Source organism: Chenopodium album, chromosome 17 (genome assembly GCF_948465745.1).
Source record: "Chenopodium album chromosome 17, dcCheAlbu1.1, whole genome shotgun sequence".
NCBI lineage: Eukaryota > Viridiplantae > Streptophyta > Magnoliopsida > Caryophyllales > Amaranthaceae > Chenopodium > Chenopodium album.
In genome coordinates this window covers 3754089-3774761 of record NC_137850.1, presented here as the reverse complement: position 1 = coordinate 3774761, position 20673 = coordinate 3754089, and the positions used below count along the sequence as shown (strand labels likewise).

At 35.5% G+C, this 20673-nt stretch overlaps 3 protein-coding genes across 4 annotated transcripts; all 3 read left to right on the top strand.

Annotated features, from left to right (window-relative positions):
- Positions 1–3386: 3386 nt before the first annotated feature.
- Positions 3387–6193, top strand: LOC145588518 (putative B3 domain-containing protein Os04g0346900). The gene is made up of 5 exons (XM_081645165.1): positions 3387–3530; positions 4724–5216; positions 5532–5659; positions 5773–5970; positions 6113–6193. Exons 1-5 carry the CDS (start codon positions 3387–3389, stop codon positions 6191–6193), a joined length of 1044 nt encoding a protein of 347 aa, XP_081501291.1.
- Positions 6194–6979: 786 nt separating this feature from the next.
- Positions 6980–8792, top strand: LOC145587425 (uncharacterized). Its single transcript, XM_081644162.1, has one exon. The coding sequence runs from the start codon at positions 7102–7104 to the stop codon at positions 8605–8607; it is 1506 nt and encodes a 501-aa protein (XP_081500288.1). The 5' UTR covers positions 6980–7101; the 3' UTR covers positions 8608–8792.
- Positions 8793–17281: 8489 nt separating this feature from the next.
- Positions 17282–19659, top strand: LOC145587424 (putative serine/threonine-protein kinase WNK11). 2 transcript variants are annotated; one of them, XM_081644159.1, is made up of 3 exons: positions 17282–17384; positions 18038–18594; positions 19066–19659. In XM_081644159.1, the coding sequence occupies exons 2-3, from the start codon at positions 18091–18093 to the stop codon at positions 19489–19491; spliced, it is 930 nt and encodes a 309-aa protein (XP_081500285.1). In that variant the 5' UTR covers positions 17282–17384; positions 18038–18090; the 3' UTR covers positions 19492–19659. The 2 variants fall into 2 exon arrangements, with proteins under 2 accessions (XP_081500285.1, XP_081500286.1); XM_081644160.1 differs by having other exon boundaries at positions 17369–17486.
- The last annotated feature ends 1014 nt before the right edge of the window (positions 19660–20673 follow it).

Here is a 20673-nt window from a genome sequence, read left to right as displayed (position 1 = left end):
AAAGTACTGAATAAATAACCAAGTTTTTTCAATATATTTACAAAAATGCCACCAAATTAACAAAAATTCGTTTATTTGACAGATAAACTTGTATTTGCCGCTACTTAATTATTCAAATTTGATTTTTTAAGTAAGGGTATATCGGTCTTTTTAAGTTTTTTTGTTTACCAAAATAGGAAAGAAATAGAAAGTTACGCATAACCTTGATCATCCGTTTTTTACAAAAGTTGCACATAATATTTAACGATAAGTTGTAACACTAATGGTCATTTCACGGGGTTGAGACTCGAGAGGTATGTTGTAACACTAATGGTCATGTAAGTGATATTGTACATTTAATTAATATACTCCGTATTTTAGTTTGAAATTATGTGACCATTTGCAAGTTTGATTATTCTTATGTAGCCAGTTGGTAAGTGATGTATCGTTTTAGTCTCCCTAGTAGGAATGCTAATCAAGCGAGTCGATCACGAGCTAAGAGTTGCTCAATTCGACTCGAAAACTTTTTTCATGTGCTCAACTCGTGCTTGTTAAAGTTTCGACCAATAAACCTGCTCGACTTGTGTTCGTTAAAGTTTCGAGTCGAGTCGAGTAGCTCACGATCTACTCGTTAACATTTTGGCCATTCTATAATTATAGGCCTTTATTTTTTTTTTCACTTATTAAAGATCTACTTTTTTTATATTATAAATTAACTCTTATTAACTGTCAAATTTGTTCATGATAATAACTTTGTTTGTAATTTCTATATTAATAAAATATACCTATTATCGAGTTGCTCACGAGCTTATTATCGAGTCGAGTTAACATCATGAACAAATATTTGTTCTACCAAGTCACTCAATCAGCTCACTAGACCAAATTTATACTATTATTATTTTTTTATGATAAATAAAAATAAAACATTTTTTTAGTGTTTGAAGCTAGAGCTATAAGGACGAGTGATGAGAATCGATTCTAGGATCATCTAGATACGGGAGGGAAGCTCTAACCAGGCCACCTGATTTATTTCTCACTCTTAGTAAAAATAAAATATTAAAAACCTATTCTGCAAGTTTAATAGATTATTCTCTCCAAGTTTAAATAAGTGAAAAGTTTCTCTTGTGTATGTATGTCAATGCCAAAACTTTGGCTAGTTTGTCCATATACAAAATACAATATACTGATATACAAAGCAAAAGTTCAAATTTCAAATACTTGTATATTATACATATATATTGATGTACATAGCAAAAGTTTTTTCATACATCGGGTGTACAGTAAATTAATGTACTCCGTACATCCGGTTATTGTATACCAAAAGTTACCCTGAGTCTCATAAAGGTTACTCTTATTACTCAGTTACTTTTATTCTCAAAAAGTTCTCTTAAACTGTCAAAAGTTACCCATATTACTCAGTTATTTTTATTATCATCAAATTATCCTCAAACTATCAAAAGTTACCCATCATAAACTATCAAAACTTATATTTCTTTCCTTTTTCTATCCGTCATGCTGTAAATTATTGTACACCCGCTTTTTTAAAAAATAGGGAAATTTTCAATGATAGCTATGTAGTTTTGCACATTCTCAATGGTAACAAATTTTTTTACAAAGTCTCCCAAATAGCATTACTTTTAATAAATTTCTCTAACATGACAATTTTTTGTAATTAACGACTAATTAGCTTAATTAAACAAAAATTAACCTAATTACTGACTAAGAAAAAAAAAAGAAAAATCAGCCACCCTCCCCGCACTCGCGCCACCCTGCTCCCCGCCTCGGCCACCATGCGCCAGCGCGTACTACCCTTAAAACCGCTCGTTGGCGCTGACCCCTGAACACCACTATTCTTCCCACCTAGCTCGACCCCGACCCCTAAACCACCATGAACTTTGCTCCTCTCCCCTCGAAAAACTCTCCCTCCCCATTGACCGGCGCCAAAACCCCCTTCCCAGAGTTGGCAAACACGATTCGCCCCACCCTGCCGTCTTCACTCTGTTCCTCCCCTTAAACCACCACTCGAAACCCTTAAACCCCCAAATTAAAAATCTAGGGTTTCAATTGAGTACAGAATGTTTTTGAAAATCGCGATTGAGCAATAATCCATGGAATAATTCAAAGATAAACGAAGATGTTTGGAGGATTTTTAAAATGAAATTGAATGTGTCGCAACGAATTTAGAGAAAGAAGAGGGGTGATTAAGGTTAAGGTTACAGATTAGGGATGAATGAAAAGAAAGCAGATTGGTGGTTCAGTCGATGTCGGGGTCGAGGTAAGGTGTCGTCGATGTCGACTCGTGATTTCAGGTGTAGTACATGCCGGCGCGCGGTGGCTAAGGTGGAGAGCAGGGTGGCTAGGGGTTGGGGCAGGGTGGCTGGTTTTTTTTTTTTTTTTTGTTAATTATTAGGTTAATTTATTTTTTAATTAAGCTTTTTTTTAACAAAATTTTTTAATTAAGCTAATTAGTTGTTAATTGTAAATATATTGTTATATTTGGGAAACTTATAAAAAGTAATGCTATTTCACATAATTTTCCGAATATTTTGTTACCATTGAGAATGTGCAGAACTACGTAGCTACCATTGAGAATTTTCCTATAAAATATTTGTCTATAAACATATACTATTTTATTAAAACAAATGTTCTAAATAAAAGAAGTTTTGATGTCACGTGACACTCTTTTCATGGGTGTTTTATTTCATGCCAACCTCATTTAATTAGAATATAAAGATATGTCATCCTGAGTATTGACCGAGTTTTAAACTACAAGTAGTAAACAATATTAAATTTGAATATAAATATATGTCATGACTGAGTTTAAAACTACGAGTTGTAAACAATATTTTTTTTTTAATGGGCAATAATATATGTACAAGTAGTGGCATTTCTAAAATGGTAAGAACATAAGGGCATGTTTAGATTTACTGAATTGAGCTGAAATGAACTGAACTAAACTGATTGGAGTTGAATTGAACTGAATATTTTATGGGAGAAGGAAATTACGAGGTGAACTGAAAATTGAAGCTGAACTGAACTAAAAATAAGCTGAAGAGAACATGCCCTAAGTTCGAGAATCAATAACTTAAAAACTGTCAAATTTACAAGTCGTAAGGCTATGCGTATCATTTTCCTTGATACAAATTAAATTCACTTTGTTAATTAACTAATTATTAAATCATTACAATTAATAAGTATAAAATGTATAATATAAACGGAGTAATAAGACTAATAACAGATAAAGGTATACCAAGAATTTTGCCATTTATTTTCCTCAAAAAAAAAAAAGAATTTTGCCATTTATCCATTATTCAGCCGACCTTTCAAATGCACACTACAGTAATTTGTCCACTTAATTCATTAATTTTTCGGACAAATAAACATAATACAGTACTCAGTTGAAAATCATGAGAAGTAGTCGTCTAATGATGATTAAGAAAAGGCAAGCGCTTGAAGAAAGTAACGCTACGAAAACAGGGTTTGATTCAGAGAAAAGAAATCCCTATTTCTTCAAAATCATTGTTTCTCCCCTTGCTCAAAAATCCAATCTTGTAAGTACTTATTTTATCCATTTTTTTTTTTAATTCTACTATTAATTTTTGTTAGTATTTGTTTATACGATTTTTATGTTTTAATTTACTAATATTATGATCTTGAATGTATAAAGTGATTTTTTGTTTTGGGTAAATAACATTAGTGCTGTGTAATCAAGATTAAAGCAAAAATTGCTGTTATATTGACTATTAAGTGTATATTATGTGATTTTCTTGGCTTTTGGTTGAATTATGATATACTGAAATTGATTTACTTCATGTGGGTTACTACATTTTGCCACAAATTCAATTGGGGTTTTACTTTGATGATAGAGGTTGTTAAATTTCTTGGGGAGTTGAGTGATCCATGTATGATTCTTTTGGGTTAAAGTGATCCGTAATTCCAAATATCATCTTTTATTAATGTAGCACGAAAATGGCTCGGGTTTCGAAAACGACTAACCCTCAAAAATCAGCCTTTGAAACGATTGGGATGTTGAAACTTGAAACTTCATGTAGTCCTAGAAGTTTCCATGCTTCATGGAGCATGTCCTAAAAATAGTAGGACAAGGAAATATGCTTGATTCGAGAGCCGCTTTTCTTTTACTAAAAATTGACTAGGATAAGGGATAACCCTTTTTAGGCGAAATAGAAAAATGTGCAATCACAATAAATGTGTCAAAATCAATGCCTCCTTTTTACTCATTTTGAAATTAATGGAAGTGGGTCTACCTAGGTAGACGTATGAGAAGTACTCCTAGTAAGATTTGATCTAAAATGCTAGGATCGGGTGTCTTCCTAAATGTGCCCTTGGTGGAGAGTTGGTCTTAGTATCGATAGGATCAGGGGTGTCCTTAAGTACCATAATCCCATGTATGAGAAATGAGGTGGACTGATTGAATCATTGAATTAAAAACAAATGCTCGTATTACGAGTAGGACTGTAGGAGACTGATGAAATGTTGGTACTAGAGTGCATTGTTCTTTTTTGTTACTTCGTATTATGCTGATGTTAGTGAATCACTACGATCTGTAATTTTCCCCTGTACTCTATATAGACTTTTTGGCATAGATTCTGTCATCTCATCTTCTTGTGTGTATGCATGTTGTATTGCTGTTAGCCTGTTAGACTACACTTGCCTTGCATGATTAGGAGACGGTTTTTTATCTTAACAATAATTGAACATGGTCATTGTTTCACCCGTATGACAGAGGATTCCGGTGGTGTTTGTGAAGAAATATGGAGAACAATTATCTGATGACGTGTACCTTAATGTGCCAAATTCTGAAAAACCATGGAAAGTGGAAATGAAGAAAGAAAACACTGATATGTCCTTAGGTAAAGGTTGGCAAGATTTTGTGGAGTTCTATAGCTTAGAATATGGGCATCTCTTAGTATTTAGGCTAGATGGGGGTCTACAATCACATTTTTATGTCGTTATACTTGACAAGAGTGGTACGGAGATAGACTATCCTGTTCGAAGCTCTCATGTATCAAAGAGAAGTGCTGACAGTAGGGAGCTAAAGAATGGTGTTAGAGAAGATCACAGCCATCACACTGAAGAGGCCAATGATGTCTCCTTGGAAACGTTCAATGAATCCTCACCAAAACTCAACACAATCGACTCAGTTATTAATCTTGATACATCAGATTCAGATGATGATGATGATGATGATGTACAAGGTTTAAGCTTCAAAAGTAAAGGTATATAGTATGCAAATTTTTTTCATCTCTGTGTCACACTCAGTATACACCATACTATTACAAGCAGTATCTTTTATCTAATACCAAGTGTTTTAACTATCTGCACTACATAGGAAAAGTAGAAGTTTTGTCGGAAAATAATAGTCACATGTACTACTTGGTACTGTCACGTTCCTGTCAAGGAACTAATAAATGGTTTCCATAGTAATTAAACCCTTGTTAAGTCCTCAAATACGATAAATTATGTCAATGCAACAAAATCAATTCAGCAGTTGATGTATATTTAAATTCTTCTTTGCATGTGATTATGTGAAGGGAATGATGAAATCACTCCTGAAACGAGGAAGAAAAATCTCAAGAAAAAGCTTGATGGCTTAAAATCACAATATCCTCACTTCAAATCCATTATGTGTCCCACACATGTTAGTAACAAATACACCCTGGTAAGATCATTAATCTGTTTTTTTTTCTTTGTTCTTTTTTCTTTTTGTGTACATTTCTTGTAAAATCATTATAATATCTCATGATTTTAATGTCTAGTCTACATGATGTGTAGAGTGTTCCATTCAACAGCCATGCTTCAACTTACTTCCCAAGTGATAAATCTGAGAAGATAATCTTGAAAGGGCCAACTGGTAAAAGCCATGCCGTTGGATATTACTTTGGGAAGAAACATGCACAACTCATTAGCGGATGGAAATATTTTGTGTTGGATAATGGTTTGAAAGTTGGAGATGCATGTATGTTTGAGCTGGTGAGCCGTAAGCCCAATTTTTACAAAGTTTCTATATATCACGGCTAGCTAGTTAAGTAGTAAGGCAGGTTAATTTTTGACAATGTAGTCATGTAGAGTTTTTATCCGGAGATGCTTGAACCTTAGATTGTGTATATTGTAGTTTGGTAAAGTTTTGAAGACCAAAAACAAAGGGCATATTCAGACTGATGTAAAGAAGTTGAAGAGTCTGAAGACTAAATAAATCACGAGTCTCAGTATATTCAAAGTTCCCAACCATGTTCCTGATGCTATTTGTCAAACGCACTTTTGTACATTGTTAGTTTTTGTATGTTATATATTAATACTCCGTATATATGATCACTGGAAAGTGATACTTATCAAGCTTTATATGATTAATGTATGACATAGCTTACTGACTAACATTATTCTGGCTCGTCGATTCTTAATTCCAGTTGATAGGCGTGTCGCCTACCTAACAAAAATAATCTAACAAGACCACTACTATGTAGATAGGCAAGTAAGGGTCGAATCCAAAGAGACATGGTTTGACTAATTAAACTAACTCAAATAATCACTAAGCAAGTAACCAAAACAATAATGATATTAAAGCGATTAAATTTTAGTAATATAATAAATCAAAGGCTAAAAACATCCCAGATCAAGTATCACCACAAATATAATTAACGCAATAGTCGCTCTACTCCTAACATATAATTCAATTGATTAATGGGGAAAAGTAATCCCTAAATAGTATCAATGGTACGTCTTCTTTAAATACAATAAAGCATATTTTCGTGGAATCATATAAATTAAGGACTTAAGCATATTACTCTAACTTCTCAATTATCCATTCAACTACTCCTGTAATGAACTTCAAGCCTTTAATTGATTTATTTAAGATCATCAAAACCCAACTCCCAATGCGATTAAAACAATGGATTAATAACAATAGTAAAATAAATAAATAAAAAGCAAAAAAAAATAAAATAAATAAATCTTCACCGACATTAACCGCGTAACACCCCTGAAAGGGCTAAAACCACCGTTACCCACCTTCAATCACTTGCTCCTCCATCTTCTTCCCCAAATTTTCTCTGATTCCCCAATTTTCCCAAAACCCTAACCCTAATTTTTTCCCCCAAATTCGCCATGCTTCTCTCTCCAGGCCACTCCCCTCGCCACCTCTCTACTCCATCACCATCTCCTTCTCTCTCCTCCGCCGATCCCCCATCTTCTTCTTCCTCCCAACAACAAAACCCCCCTAAAAAATCTGCAACAGTTCTCGATGAAGACAGCTATGTCGCCGCAATCGAGAAGATCATCGAGCGCGACTTCTTCCCTGACATTCCGAAGCTTCGTGATCGTATCGATTGGCTTGAAGCCGTCAATACTAGGGATCCTGTTCAAATTCGTGATGCCCAGTTGAAGATTCTTGAGCGTCGTCGCGGTTTGAACCCCACTGATGGAGGTAAAATTCGAACTCCTGGTTCAACTTTTTTTAAGAATTCTGTTACCCCTTTTGATTTTGATCGAACCCCTACTGTAATTGATGGGAATTTGGGTGGTGGGGAGGTGGTTGGTGATGGGAATTCTGTTAATGTTAATTTGAGTTTGGATCAGTTTTTTAGGAAGTATACTAGTGAAGATAATGATAGTTTTAATAGAATTATGGAGAAAGTTAATAGGAAGAGGAAGGAGAGATATGGGTATTTGTTGGAAGGTGAGAAGGAGGAAGATGATGAGGTTAAGGGGATTGAGGATGTGAAGAAGGATAGGATTACGGATGGATATGGTACTTCCGATCAACCGGTGAGTACGTTGGAGGGTTGGAAGTATTGTGCTAAGAATTTGCTAATGTATCACCCTGCTGATAGAGGTGAAGCTCCATTGACGGCGGATGAGAGGGCCGAGAGGTTGAAGGGTTTGACAAAGGAGGTTGATCGCTATAATACGAGGTTTCATGGGAAGATGTCGGATTCTGGACCGAAAAAGGAGAATGAGGTTGAGGTTCTTTATAACATGGTAGCGGGGGGTACACCGGTGATGTCTGATAGGAATAGGGATAAGACCAAGAAGTATGATTTGGAGGATTTGAGGAAGTCTCCGAATGTTTTTTATGTGGAGTCTGAGAAAAAGGCTGAGAATGGTTATAGTTTTGTGAAGACTCCTTCACCTGCTCCTGGTGGGGATGAATCGCCATTTATCACTTGGGGTGAAATTGAAGGGACACCTTTGAGGTTGGACAACGAGGATACACCACTTGATATTGGAGGTAGTGGTGATGGGTCGCGTTTCAAGATTCCATTGCCGCCTACACGGGATTTGAAAGCTCATTCTTTGTCACGTGAGGCTGCTCGTAAGATAAAGGAAAGGTCAAGGATGTATGAGAAACCACCCCTGCCTTCGCCTATGAGGAGTGGAAGTGCCAGTCCTAGTGTGAGGACTCTTTCCCCTGCTGCTCAGAAGTTTATGAGGAATGCAATGGCAAAATCATCAGCTTCCGTTGATGAATCTCTGCGTGCTAGTTATCGAGGCAACAGCCCTGGCCCAGGTACTCCGAAGCCGGGAAGGAGCATGTCAAAGCTTGCTAGAGATGGAACCATTGATTCTGCCAGGTCACCTTCTGTGAGAGAAGGTTCTAATCCTCCTTGGTAATTGGTTTATTGGCTTGTAGGAACTACAACTTAGGGTAACAAGTTCCATTGTACATTAATTCTCGGGTATGGATCTCTTTGTAATTCAGCATCTGTATCTGATAACTTATGTTTCCCTATGGTTTCATGAAATACACGTTATATCATCTTGATCTCTTATTTGTCTATTTTATCTCTTTCTTTGTATTTTCTGAGAGTGCTTGATGCCTTTGTACCTCTGATTTATCATCACAAAAATTTATACTTGTTTTCTACTTTATTATGCGTGGTGCTTTAAAGTTGTATTATTGTGCTGTTTTCAATTTTGGTCAGCCTTCTGTTGTTTTTCATATGTTGTGTATTCAAGTTATGAAAGTTCTTAAAGAGGGGATATGCTACAGACTAATACGAAGTATAAAATTTGGTTTCCTTCTCATATGAATTTTTTATTTAACTTGTTGAAGTGCTGATGACATTTTAATTTCATGCAGTAGAAACTAGTATATTTTAAAGTATGGAGTAAGAGCACATTATTCCGGCTATTTACCTATAGATCTAGGGCTGATATTGGCAACCCGGCAGTCATCTGGGCCTGTGGCGGGTGCTGTTAGATAGGTCTCTATGCCCTGATTCTTTTATTAGAACAAAACTCTGCTTACCATAAAAAAACTGTGTTGTGGACCTGTGGTGCAGCGAGATAGTAATGATGTCTTGTTTGTCTAGTACTGTTGGACTGTTGGTTAGTGCTATACTGGAATGTACATGTGTGGGCCATATCTTCTTAAGAACGTATGCTATTATTGCAGTAGAGCAGAAAGTTTTTAGCTGTTTACATTGATCTCTTTGCAATGTTCAGGCTTAAGAGGTAATATACCTCTTAAATAGTTTAGTTATTTACCTATAGATCTAGGCAATTGCCAACCTGGCAGTCATCTGGGTCTGTGGGGGTGCTGTTAGATAGGTCTCTATGCCCTGATCCTTTTATTTGAGCACAAAACTCAACTTACCATAAAAATCTGTGCTGTGGACCTGTGGTGCAGCGAGATAGTAATGATTTCTTGTTATTCAAGTACTGTTGGACTGTTGGTTAGTGCTATACTGCTATGTACATGTGTGAATTTCCTGGGCCGTATTTTCTTAAGAATGTATACTAGTATAGTAGTATTGCAGTAGAGCAGAAATTTTCAGCTGTCTACATTGATCACTTTGCAATGTTCAGGCTAAGAGGTGTCTAATATGTCGCTTAAATAGTTTAATTTTGATTCCTTTTGAGGGATTTTCATTCTTCAACATTAGATAGAGAACTAACAAAAGTTGAGCCAAAAATTTGGAGGTTCTCCCGCTTGTCAGATCAAACACATCAGGAGCTGGCCTGACCCCCACTTCCCGCATTGATGACCTTGATGACAAACCAGGTAGAGTTGCTGTTTGCTGCACCTGGAGTTTCAATCTGATGATCTTTTGATATATTTTTTTTGCTCCAAGATATGTAATCTTCTTTCTATCATTTTATGTGGCTTCCAAAAAATGATGATAGTTCTAATGCAATTGCTTGTGGATTACACTGACCGTCCAACACGACTGCTTCAATAATTCTGCACTTTGTGCTAATTCTGCCTGCTTTCCAGTCATATGCTCAGAGTGTCTTATGTGCTTTTATAGATATTTTGCATGTTCCTGTTTAACTGGGTGTTCGTTACTCAATTTTCTTTATGTAAGCTCTGAGTTTTTTCAGGGTGCTGGCTTTTGACAGTATTCGTTCAAGTAGTTTTATAGAAGAGTCAGCCTCTTTAGAGAATATCCACATAAACTTATAGATTTTACCTTCATTAGAATTATGATTTCTGCTCGCTGTTGATGAGCTTTTACTTGGAGTGAGACTCTGAGACGCCAGTAAACCCATGGAGATTGGATTTTAGGATCTCATTTCATGTCAAGGGTAGTGACAGGCTCCTGTTCTCTAGAACCTGTGGTCAAATTTGGGTCGGGACTATTCTCTCCTCCACCAGTCAGTATCAGGTTAGGAACATGTATGATATATAGTGAGTCAATTGTGAGCTGATTGTTACCTGACTCGACTCAATTTGAAACTTTAAAATTTCTCGCCCATGCCTTGCCCGACTCCTCATCAAAGCTCTTCCTCCTAAAGTTTAAGTGTCAACTTTCTCCTTTTAGTGCTATAAAATATCACGAGCTTATTGAGAGTTGAGTTAGAGCTAGGCAGCTAGTTCAACTTGTGCTCATTTAAAGTTTTGAGTTGTGTTCGAGTCAAGGCAACTCAATTCAAAATTTGACTGAGCATTGACCGAGTCAAGTTCGAGTTGCTTGTGATCTTCTCAACTCAACTAGCACCTTAACTCTTGACTATTGTAGGAATTTCTTTACACAACTTATCTATGAATTTGTCCTCTTTGGAATCCTAGACCTTGAAGGTCCATTTGGAGGATGTTATAGCATTGAATCATTAGTTACAACTCTTACAAGTCTCCTTGGATTACTTTGTGTAATCCTTAGCAATGTTTCTTACTGAATTATGTGGTTAAAATGTTCTGCTGATTTAAGGATCGTTGCTCTTTTTATCCTTGTTATATTTTTGTCGAAATAAAGAGTACCTAATCATCATTATCTCTGATGGCCTTCTCTTACCTTAATTGTCATTTGTTACTTAATACGTAGTACATGTAATATCACTGGACGCAACCTCTGTGGCTCTGTTTAGATTCAGAAAGAAAAATTATGGAAGATTTAAGCTGTAGTTCCTGCCTAGCATACTTGTGCTTGTCACTGTTGTTTACAAAAATACTCCGTTGTCCCAATTCTATTTCAGCAGAGACCCTCAGCCATTTCCACTGTAGCTTATATGTGAACTGAACAATATCCCAATCAGGATTCAGAGTGTATGAGGTAGCATGCCTTGAGCAGCGCCTGTTTAGATTACTGCTGAAGTTTCATGAATAAGAGTTTCAGTGTTATGTCTGTATGATATTGTATTTAGTTTTTATTACATGTGATTCTCGATAGTCTGTGAATGACCTTAACTTCTTAATAATATTGGAAATGTCTACTGTTACATGTGATTCGCGATAATTTGTGAATCACTTTAACCTGTTAAAAATATAAGAAATGTCCATCTAGCTTTAGCTTAGACGTGCAGTAACCGACCTAACCGCCAGCTTTAAGACCTTTCTCACTTCTCACTTTGTCCAATATAGAACTCTGGATTTAGGAACAAGCAAAGGATTAGTGATTAGTCATTAAGTTGTAGTGGACTGTGTTCCAATTTTCTTGTGCATTTTAATATTTATTTAGCATTTGAGTAGAAATGTATTCTATTTTGAATGACAAACAGTTTAGATATTAATGTCCTTTGTTTATAGATAGATGTACTCCGAGTAATCGCGTATTATTGTATTAGTTGGGTCGGTGGCTTTAACTCATCTATCCGAAATTTTGGGAACTAGCAAGTCAGAGGAACTAATTTAGTACAGCAAGTTCTCATCGGGTAGGAAAAAAACATGTACAGCAGGAGTTAAGGAGGAGATTGGGATTTGTCTGGGAAATTCCTTCACGCAAAGAGCTTATTTGAGAGAGGTTGCCATTTTTCTGGAACTTGTTCATTTTGCATGCTGATACATTAATTGTGCTTCTTTATGATTGCGGGTTTTCAGGAGAGTATTGGGTCTTCAAGTTACTGATTTTACCGCATTGATGAGTGACTGCCGGTCTTTTATCTTTCATTGATCATGTTCATTAGATATCTCATATATAATCAATAAACCTGACTGCGGAAATTTATCATTATGATTCATGTGAAGCATGAGTGTAGGAAATGCAGAGAGTCCATAGCCTTTGAAATGCAGTTTTCTTGTGCCCTCAGATTTCATAGTCGGACCGCACTAATCATGCAGAGATTATCATGGCTGGCTCTGCATATGTTATGTTTCTGTAGTTTGCTTGTTCAATAGCTGGCAAATTATTCAAAAGATTATGAGCTCTAGCTTCCAGTGGTGTTGTACTGTTGTGCTTCGTTTCGAAAAGTAGTTGTTACTCCATTTCCTGCCTACTTGAGCAGGATCAGTAACTGTTTGTCACTTTACTGTGACAGGTCGTGATCCCACCCAAGTGGATTGAGGCTTAACTACTTTTTTTACAGTTGTAGTTCTGATCTTTAATAGTACTCTCTACGCCCCTATATATACTATGAGACGGAACGTTGTTTACGTGATTCTAATTCATCTCTAAACCAGTGATGAGAGAGCATCTCGACACTATTCTTCAGAAGTTTGCTTTGATCTTTTAGATTATTTTTCAAAAATTTAGAGTTAATCAATTAATTCACGCTTGAAGGGGGGGTTCAACTAAGGAAAATCACATGTTTTCACATGTTTTGCATTTAAGTTAGAAGCACTTGGACAGCACAATCTCATAGTTTGGTTGATTGCTGATATCTGGGCTTTGGTTTACTTACTTAAGCCTGAAAGTATGGATACATTGTATCTTGATAATTAGCAACCTAACCACGGAAACTGATTCAGCTTCACCTAGAGATAATTAGATACAGTGCGTGACTTTGATTTTTGCTTTTAAAGTTGCTAATTTACATGTTGCCACAATATATACCTAGTCCTAGACTTGATTTTGACAATGTTTGAATCAATCATGATAGTTTCAATTAGTTAACTTAAATATCAATCCAAATGAGAAAATAAACAGTACATATCCAGCAACTTTTGTGTGTGGCTGGCCACACCGTGTGGCCCAGCTAACACACGAGTAACTCCTGATAGACCGGGTAACTCATGACCAAGTAACCTCTGACCAAATAACCCCTGACCGAGTGAGTAACCCTTAATTGACCGAGTAACGTCCAACCAAGTAACCCTGATCGTCTTTTCGAAAAAAAAAAATGTGGCTGGCCACACAGTTGGCCACATATGAAAGTTTGTGATCAATTAATGTTGTATCAATCTTAAAAATTGGATTAGTGTCTTCTAAAAAATGAAGTTTGTTAATCATATAATGCATTCTATCATATCCTATACGTAAATATAGAATTAGTTATAAACTTTTAACCACAACTCTCCAAATCCCTATGTAAAAATTTATACACCCAATCTCGGTTTTTTTTCAAATAAACATTACATATATCCTAGACTCTCCAAAGCATACTTAAGTACACTAAATAAAAACTTTCCACCTCTAATTGCTAAAATAGTCTTTACTTGTAGATGTTTCTGCGCATCATCACGAGTACACTCTAGCTCAACAAGAGGAAGAGTATACATAAAAATCAAAGAAAATATATAACAACAAATCATAGTAGACTAACCCAACTAACCAATTGTAGTACTTGTAAACATACATTTGTTCACGAGAAGGTTAGTGCTTTATAGCAAGTTGAAGTGTTTCCAGAGAAATCAATACTGAGTACTGTTAATACCTATAACACAACAAGTAAGAAAGAAAGTTGGCAATTGATAAAATCACAAGCTATGTAATGGGTCTTGAAGCAACTTGTATTTGTATGCCCTTTTTTACTTCTTCCCTTTCTTTGCATCCTCAATCTTGCCTCATGCTAGTACTTCATAAAGAGGATTCTGCGTGATCTTACCCTATATCAAATCTTCACTTTCTACCTTATTAGAACTTTACGATTAATATTGTAAGTATTGATTAGCTAATTGCCTAATTAACATAGTCATAAGCAAAGATGTTCAATAAGAAATTGGCTAACATATTGAACTTAAAATGTACTGTAGAATTTTATCATCATTAAGAGTATTAATCAAGAAATGGGCCAATTAGTACACAATTAACTTGGAATTATATGGCCTTTATTTTTTACATCATTTGACCCAAAAAGCTCTAACAAAAAATGGGTCTATTGTGCGAAAAAATTATACTTGGAATGATGAACTAAACCCTAATCTAAGCTCTAGCTTAACCAAAAAGTACTATAACATAATTGCATGGTTGTAGAAAAAATGCCATGATTAAACTTGGCTCTCTCAGTAATGTTTTTACCTTGAGTCTTAGATGTGTGGAGCTTAAATTTCACCAAAGTGACGGTGCTTGAGGCATGGGTAGAGATTCTCTTACTTTCTCCACGATTTTTAAGTGTCTGACTTGTATATGTTATGTGTACACTCTTGAAAAATAACAAGGGTTGAAGTCTAGTATGAAATCCTTCTTAACCGAAAATAAAAAAATGTAGAGGCGGTGTATGTTGACCAACTCTGCGGAGTACGGACTACGGCAAACATAAAGTTGGGACTAATATAGTGTTGTTTCTTCCATAACCTCACCACATGGCAATGATGGCATCCTTTAGTATGCGATCAGCGATCTATTATCATCCAAGTTTAGTTTTACGTTGTTGTGTAGCTAGGGGTCGTGTTACCAAAACACTTTATAGCTAAGATGAGACTAATAGTTTCACATCCCATAAGAAGCGTTTTCCTTTATAATAGCTCATTTGGAAACAACAACAACAAAAAAAGAATAATACTTGTAATTCATTGATCAATTTCAATACCATAATCTTGTAAAAATAATGAAGCAAATATACAATATATAAGAGTAACACATGTGGATTATATAAGTTTATAATACTTTGAAACATATTATATCTCATAAATACCACCCCAAATTATAAATAATACTCCTTTCGTCCCTAAATAGTCTTGCTTGACTTTTTACGGTCTTCAGGAGCTCTCAGGAGCTTTAGCCGGTGTTAAAACGTCTATATCTCTATTTTCAAGAGCGTAAAGATTATACTTGATATTATTAATAAAATAATACTCCTTCAGTCCCTATTTGATAGTCACTTTTGGGCAATTTTCACGGGAATTAATAAACATGAATAAGAAGTAGCAAAAGTACATTGAAAAAGTTAATTTACATTGGGTATGCAAAAAAGTAGAGAGAGAAAGTAATTAAAATACATGGGAAAGTCAAATTTGCTCTAATAATTTTGCAAATTGGAGAGAATTTTGGTAAAAAATTAATATTAATGGTACTTGAAAAAAGCAAATGTGACTAACATTTCGGGGCACCAAAAATGGAATAAGTGACTATCAAATAGGGACGGAGGGAGTACAAAATGACAAATCCAATAGATCTCACATGAACCTATAATCTCTTATACTTCCTCCGTTCTTTTTTTACTGCACCATAAGGGATTTCACGCTTGCCAATGCATTACTTTAGCTATCAATATCTTCAATTATACTTTTGTAAAAATTATAAAAATTTGATATTTGAAAAGTAGAGATCGATACGAATCTAATTAGATCCCACATGACTATATTTTTTCTAATGTATAAATCACAAATGATAGTCAAAGAAGATTAAGTGAATAGTGTAAAAGTCCTAATAGTACAATAAAATTAAAACGGATGAAGTATATGAACATATAAATATAATTAAAGTTTTCAAAGTTTGACTCAAATAAAACTATATTTAGTGACGAAGGGAGTATTTTAACAACTACTCCATATTTTAAAGGATAAAAAGAAGGAAATTTTGTCAGAAAAAACCATTTATAACAACTTTTTTGTTGGAAAAAACCTTATAAAAATTTTTTGACACGGAGAAACCAGATTGTAAAATATTTTTGTTGAAGACAACCAAAAACACTAATTACCCTAATTATCCTTAATTTTTTCCTAATTAGCCTTTAACTCTCAATTAATTAATTATATTAATTAAAAAAAAAAACATAAAACACCCTCCCCCACCTCAGCCACCCCCTCCCCTACAGCAGTCGCGGCGGCCAGAATCGGCGCCACCCCTACCACCTGCCATCTACCTCTCCTTTCCCCTACCCTACGCCGGCGCTGATGCCGCCCCTACCCCGATTTCCAAAAGAAATCACACGAACAAATCGCAAATTTCGCCGGCAAGTTATCAAAACAAATCGCAAAAACTTCGGACCCTTTGAATCTTAATTTTGGAAGAGCTTTAAGCAATTCTAATGAATGCCCAGAATCTTAGATGACGAATCCCAATTCCTGAAACAGGTCGTTGTTGATTGCGGCGGTGATGGTGGCCACTCTATTAGGTGGAATTTTTTGGTTAGGGTTTAGAAGGGTAGTCGCAGCGAGGGTAAAGGGGAAAAGGAGGGGGCCAGTTCGCCGGTGGAGGTTGGTCGGCTGGGGTGGGGGGTTCTAGGCGGAGGCTGGGTATGGGAGAGGGGGTTGCTGCCATGGGAGGGAGAGAAGGAGAGGGTGGCTCAGGTGGAAGTGTCTGGTGGTGGTGAGAAGTGGTTTTTGTTTTTTCTTTTTTTTTTTTAATTTATAGATTAACTTAATTATTAAATTGATTATTAGTGAAAATTATGAATAATTTGAAGAATTAAAGGGAAATTAGAGGTTAATTGAGTGATTAGAGATTTCAGGTTGTTTTCAACAAAAATATTTTACAATCTGGTTTCTTCATGCCAAAAAAATTTTATAAAGTTTTTTTCAATAAAATAGTTGTTATAAATTGTTTTTTCTGACAAAATTTTCTAAAAAGATTCCTAAAATAAAGGGGTTGTTTTAAATAAGGAGTAGCAAAGTTGCGCAACTGCAGTAACAATTATAAATCCAAGTCCAATTAAAATTTAAAATAAAAACAACCTCTGTCACTCTATACAAGTCTATAAATACCTTGGCAGTTTACACGCCTTCTTTCTTCTACAATCTACACCCATCACTCTTAAAACTGAAACATCCCTTCCGTTTCTCTCTCTTCTTTCTCTCTCTTCACTACGTACGTCAGCTTTTCGTAACAGTATTCCTCTGCCGCCGCCTTTCGGTACTCTTTCTCTCTCCTCTCCTCAATTTCATCATTTTCTTTCTGCTATTTCCCATCATTTTTCCGATTTTTTATTTTCACTATTTCGTTTTCTTAATTCTGGTAATTACACATTTACACTTGTGTTTTTCCCACTAATTTGCTCGTAATTACATTTTTAAAGATTTTTCTGCATGTTTCTAGGATTTTATTGTGGGGTTTGAATTTTGATTTTGTTATGAGATGTTGTGGGGTTTTGAATTTTGACTTTGTTCAATATTATCTGTTGACTGTTTATTGTTTGAATTTTCATGTTGTTTGACAAGTTTAATTCGTGTCTTTTCTTTGACTTTTTTGCCATAATTTTAGCCATCAATACTAGTATCATGATTTTTTCTAGTTTTAGTTTTTATTGCTGTAAAAGTTACATGTATGTTATATATGTAAAATACATATATGGGCATGTGTAAAAATTATGATTTTTGATATGAAAAGAGATTATGTGACAAGTATGGTAGCTCTAAATTTATGGGATATATCAAAATCCTATTAAACTCCAACTAATCTGGATTCAAGCCGCTACCCTTTTGTCTAAACGAGGTTTTGTAAACAATACTTGGTTTGTTCTGGGTTGAGCAGTTATTAATGGAACGTTTTGTTTGTGTTTCATGTAGGAGAGTTGTGTGAGAGAGCTTGTTTTTCATTCCAACAATCACATATTTCTGAGATGACTTGTGAGAGTCTTGACCCACCTGAGGGTGATAAAGAACCATTCGAGGAGCTTGATCCTACTGGCCGGTTTGGTCGGTATCCTGACCTTCTTGGAGCAGGAGCTGTGAAGAGAGTGTATCGAGCTTTCGATCAGGAGGAAGGAAGAGAGGTTGCTTGGAACCAGGTGAAGCTAAAGAATTTCAGCCAAGACCCGTCAGTGATTGATCGACTTGTGAAGGAAGTTCAGCTGCTGAGCAAGCTGAGGAACAACAATATCATCACCTTATATCATGTTTGGAGGGATGTTGAGCATAACACACTGAACTTCATTACTGAGATTTGTACGTCAGGGAATCTGAGAGAGTACCGAAAGAAACACCGTCACGTGTCGATCAGAGCTTTGAAGAAATGGTCGAAGCAGGTGCTCAAGGGTTTAGAGTACCTGCATACTCTTGAACCCTGTGTTATACACAGGGACCTTAACTGCAGCAATATATTTATAAATGGGAACGTTGGCGAGGTATATAGTCTATCCTGTGATCCTGTCTCTTAAAATTTTATACTGACTGCATCTATCTGAGTTTGATCCTTATTCCTGTGTTTTTAAGCTAGCCATACTGCCATATGCCTATAAATAAACATGACCATTGTTTCATAGTTGTCAGCTGTTCAATGAATCTTGTGAATTTTGAATGGAAGATGTAATACTCTCTGTGTTGGCCCCCTTATGATTGAAATAACCACTATCGAACCTGCTATCTAAAATATGATCCAATGACATATAGCGCATGCATAGAAAACTAATCGAATTAAGAAACTGTACCATAATTTCTTCATTAATTTGTCCTTTATGTATATAAATTTGGGGTTAATTGAGACTATTGAGTCAAATTATTGGCCTGTTTATGTAACCTTTGATGTAACAAATCTTAAATGTACTTCCTGTTAGTTTGTGTTCCATTGACCAGGTTGTTGCTGCTTGTTTATGCAGGTGAAAATCGGTGACTTTGGCTTGGCAGCAATAGTGGGTAAGAGTCATGTAGCACACTCGATACTGGGTACACCAGAGTACATGGCACCAGAGCTGTATGAGGAAGACTATACAGAAGTGGTGGACATATACTCTTTTGGGATGTGTTTGCTGGAGATGGTGACTATGGAAATTCCTTACTGCGAGTGTGATAGTATTGCAAAGATATACAAGAAGGTGACTACTGGAATTAAGCCCCGGTCTTTTGACAAGGTGAACGATCCAGAGGTGAAAGCGTTCATTGATAAGTGCATTGCAAAGCCTAGGGAAAGACCCTCTGCCTCTGAACTCCTCAAGGACCCTTTTTTCGCAGAAGTAGATGATGATGATGATGATAATAACAACTTCGCAGAAGTTGATGATGATGATAGTAACAACTCGTCGTAATTTTGCTACTGATTAGTTGATCAATTTGACGAAGCAGGTATATAAAGTCAAAGTAGCCAAGTGTCTCAATCTATGGATTGATGACCAATAATGTTATTGTTCATGTATGCAGCAATTAATTAGGATTTAACGTTGGTATAATACTATAATGCCAGAACAAGATCTGAATAGAAAATTAGAAATGCATTTTTCTGTTTTGAGTGAATCACAAGTTCAGGAAAAGGCAGATATTACTTTGTATATACTTTTATTTTATTAATGAAATTTTAGTGCTATACTTCGTGGATGTGATATGTGGGCATCTCTTGATGAGCACATAAAGGTTGCTGCTTACTTTGTACTCTAATACTCAACCTTAGCATAAGATTATCTCTACAAGACTCTGCATCTATAATATCATCAATTCGTAAGGCCATGAACGTCGTATATCCTATCAGTTATCGGCCTCAATGCATTTAAGACCTTCTGATTAAGGTGGGAAAGACTAGCCTTTATCCATCATAGTTAGGCTTAGGTTTGAGATCATTTATTAGAGCATTAAGTTTCTGTTTAATTAGGAACCTACTTAACTTTATCTTGGCCTAATTGTGGGTTTTAAGAGTTGGATTAGGTTTGAACTTCTAATTTACATTAATTAATATTAAGTTTTATTTTATGGAAATTTTTGTGATTACGTTTGTGATAAGAGTGATTCTAATTAGATGTGTTCAAGTTGATCATTATTAGGTTTCTATCTATTAGTTTTACTTAGTTGTTTCTCCTAGTCATCATAACTCACAAGGGGATTAGAAGTTAAGTATTTGATGGTGTCATGCTATTAGTATTAGGCGGCACGGTCGTGTCCCACTGCCTAGTGGCGGAGCCAGAAATTTCAAATCGAGGGGACAAATGAACATCGTATAGTTTAACAAAAATGTTGGAAAAATGTTCAATACTTGAACACATAATTAGTTAAATATTAAAGTTTTACAAAATCTAAAAAACTTATTAATGAAATCTAACATCATAAACTAATCATTTCTCCTCTAATGGTACATTATTAGTATTTGCATTAGTGACAGATCTATAAATATTTATTAATGGGTTTTGACGAATTCAAACATAAGATAATATAGGTAAATAAACGCATTTGTCATGATTCAATATCATGATTCCTTATTACAACTATTTAAAATATTGTTA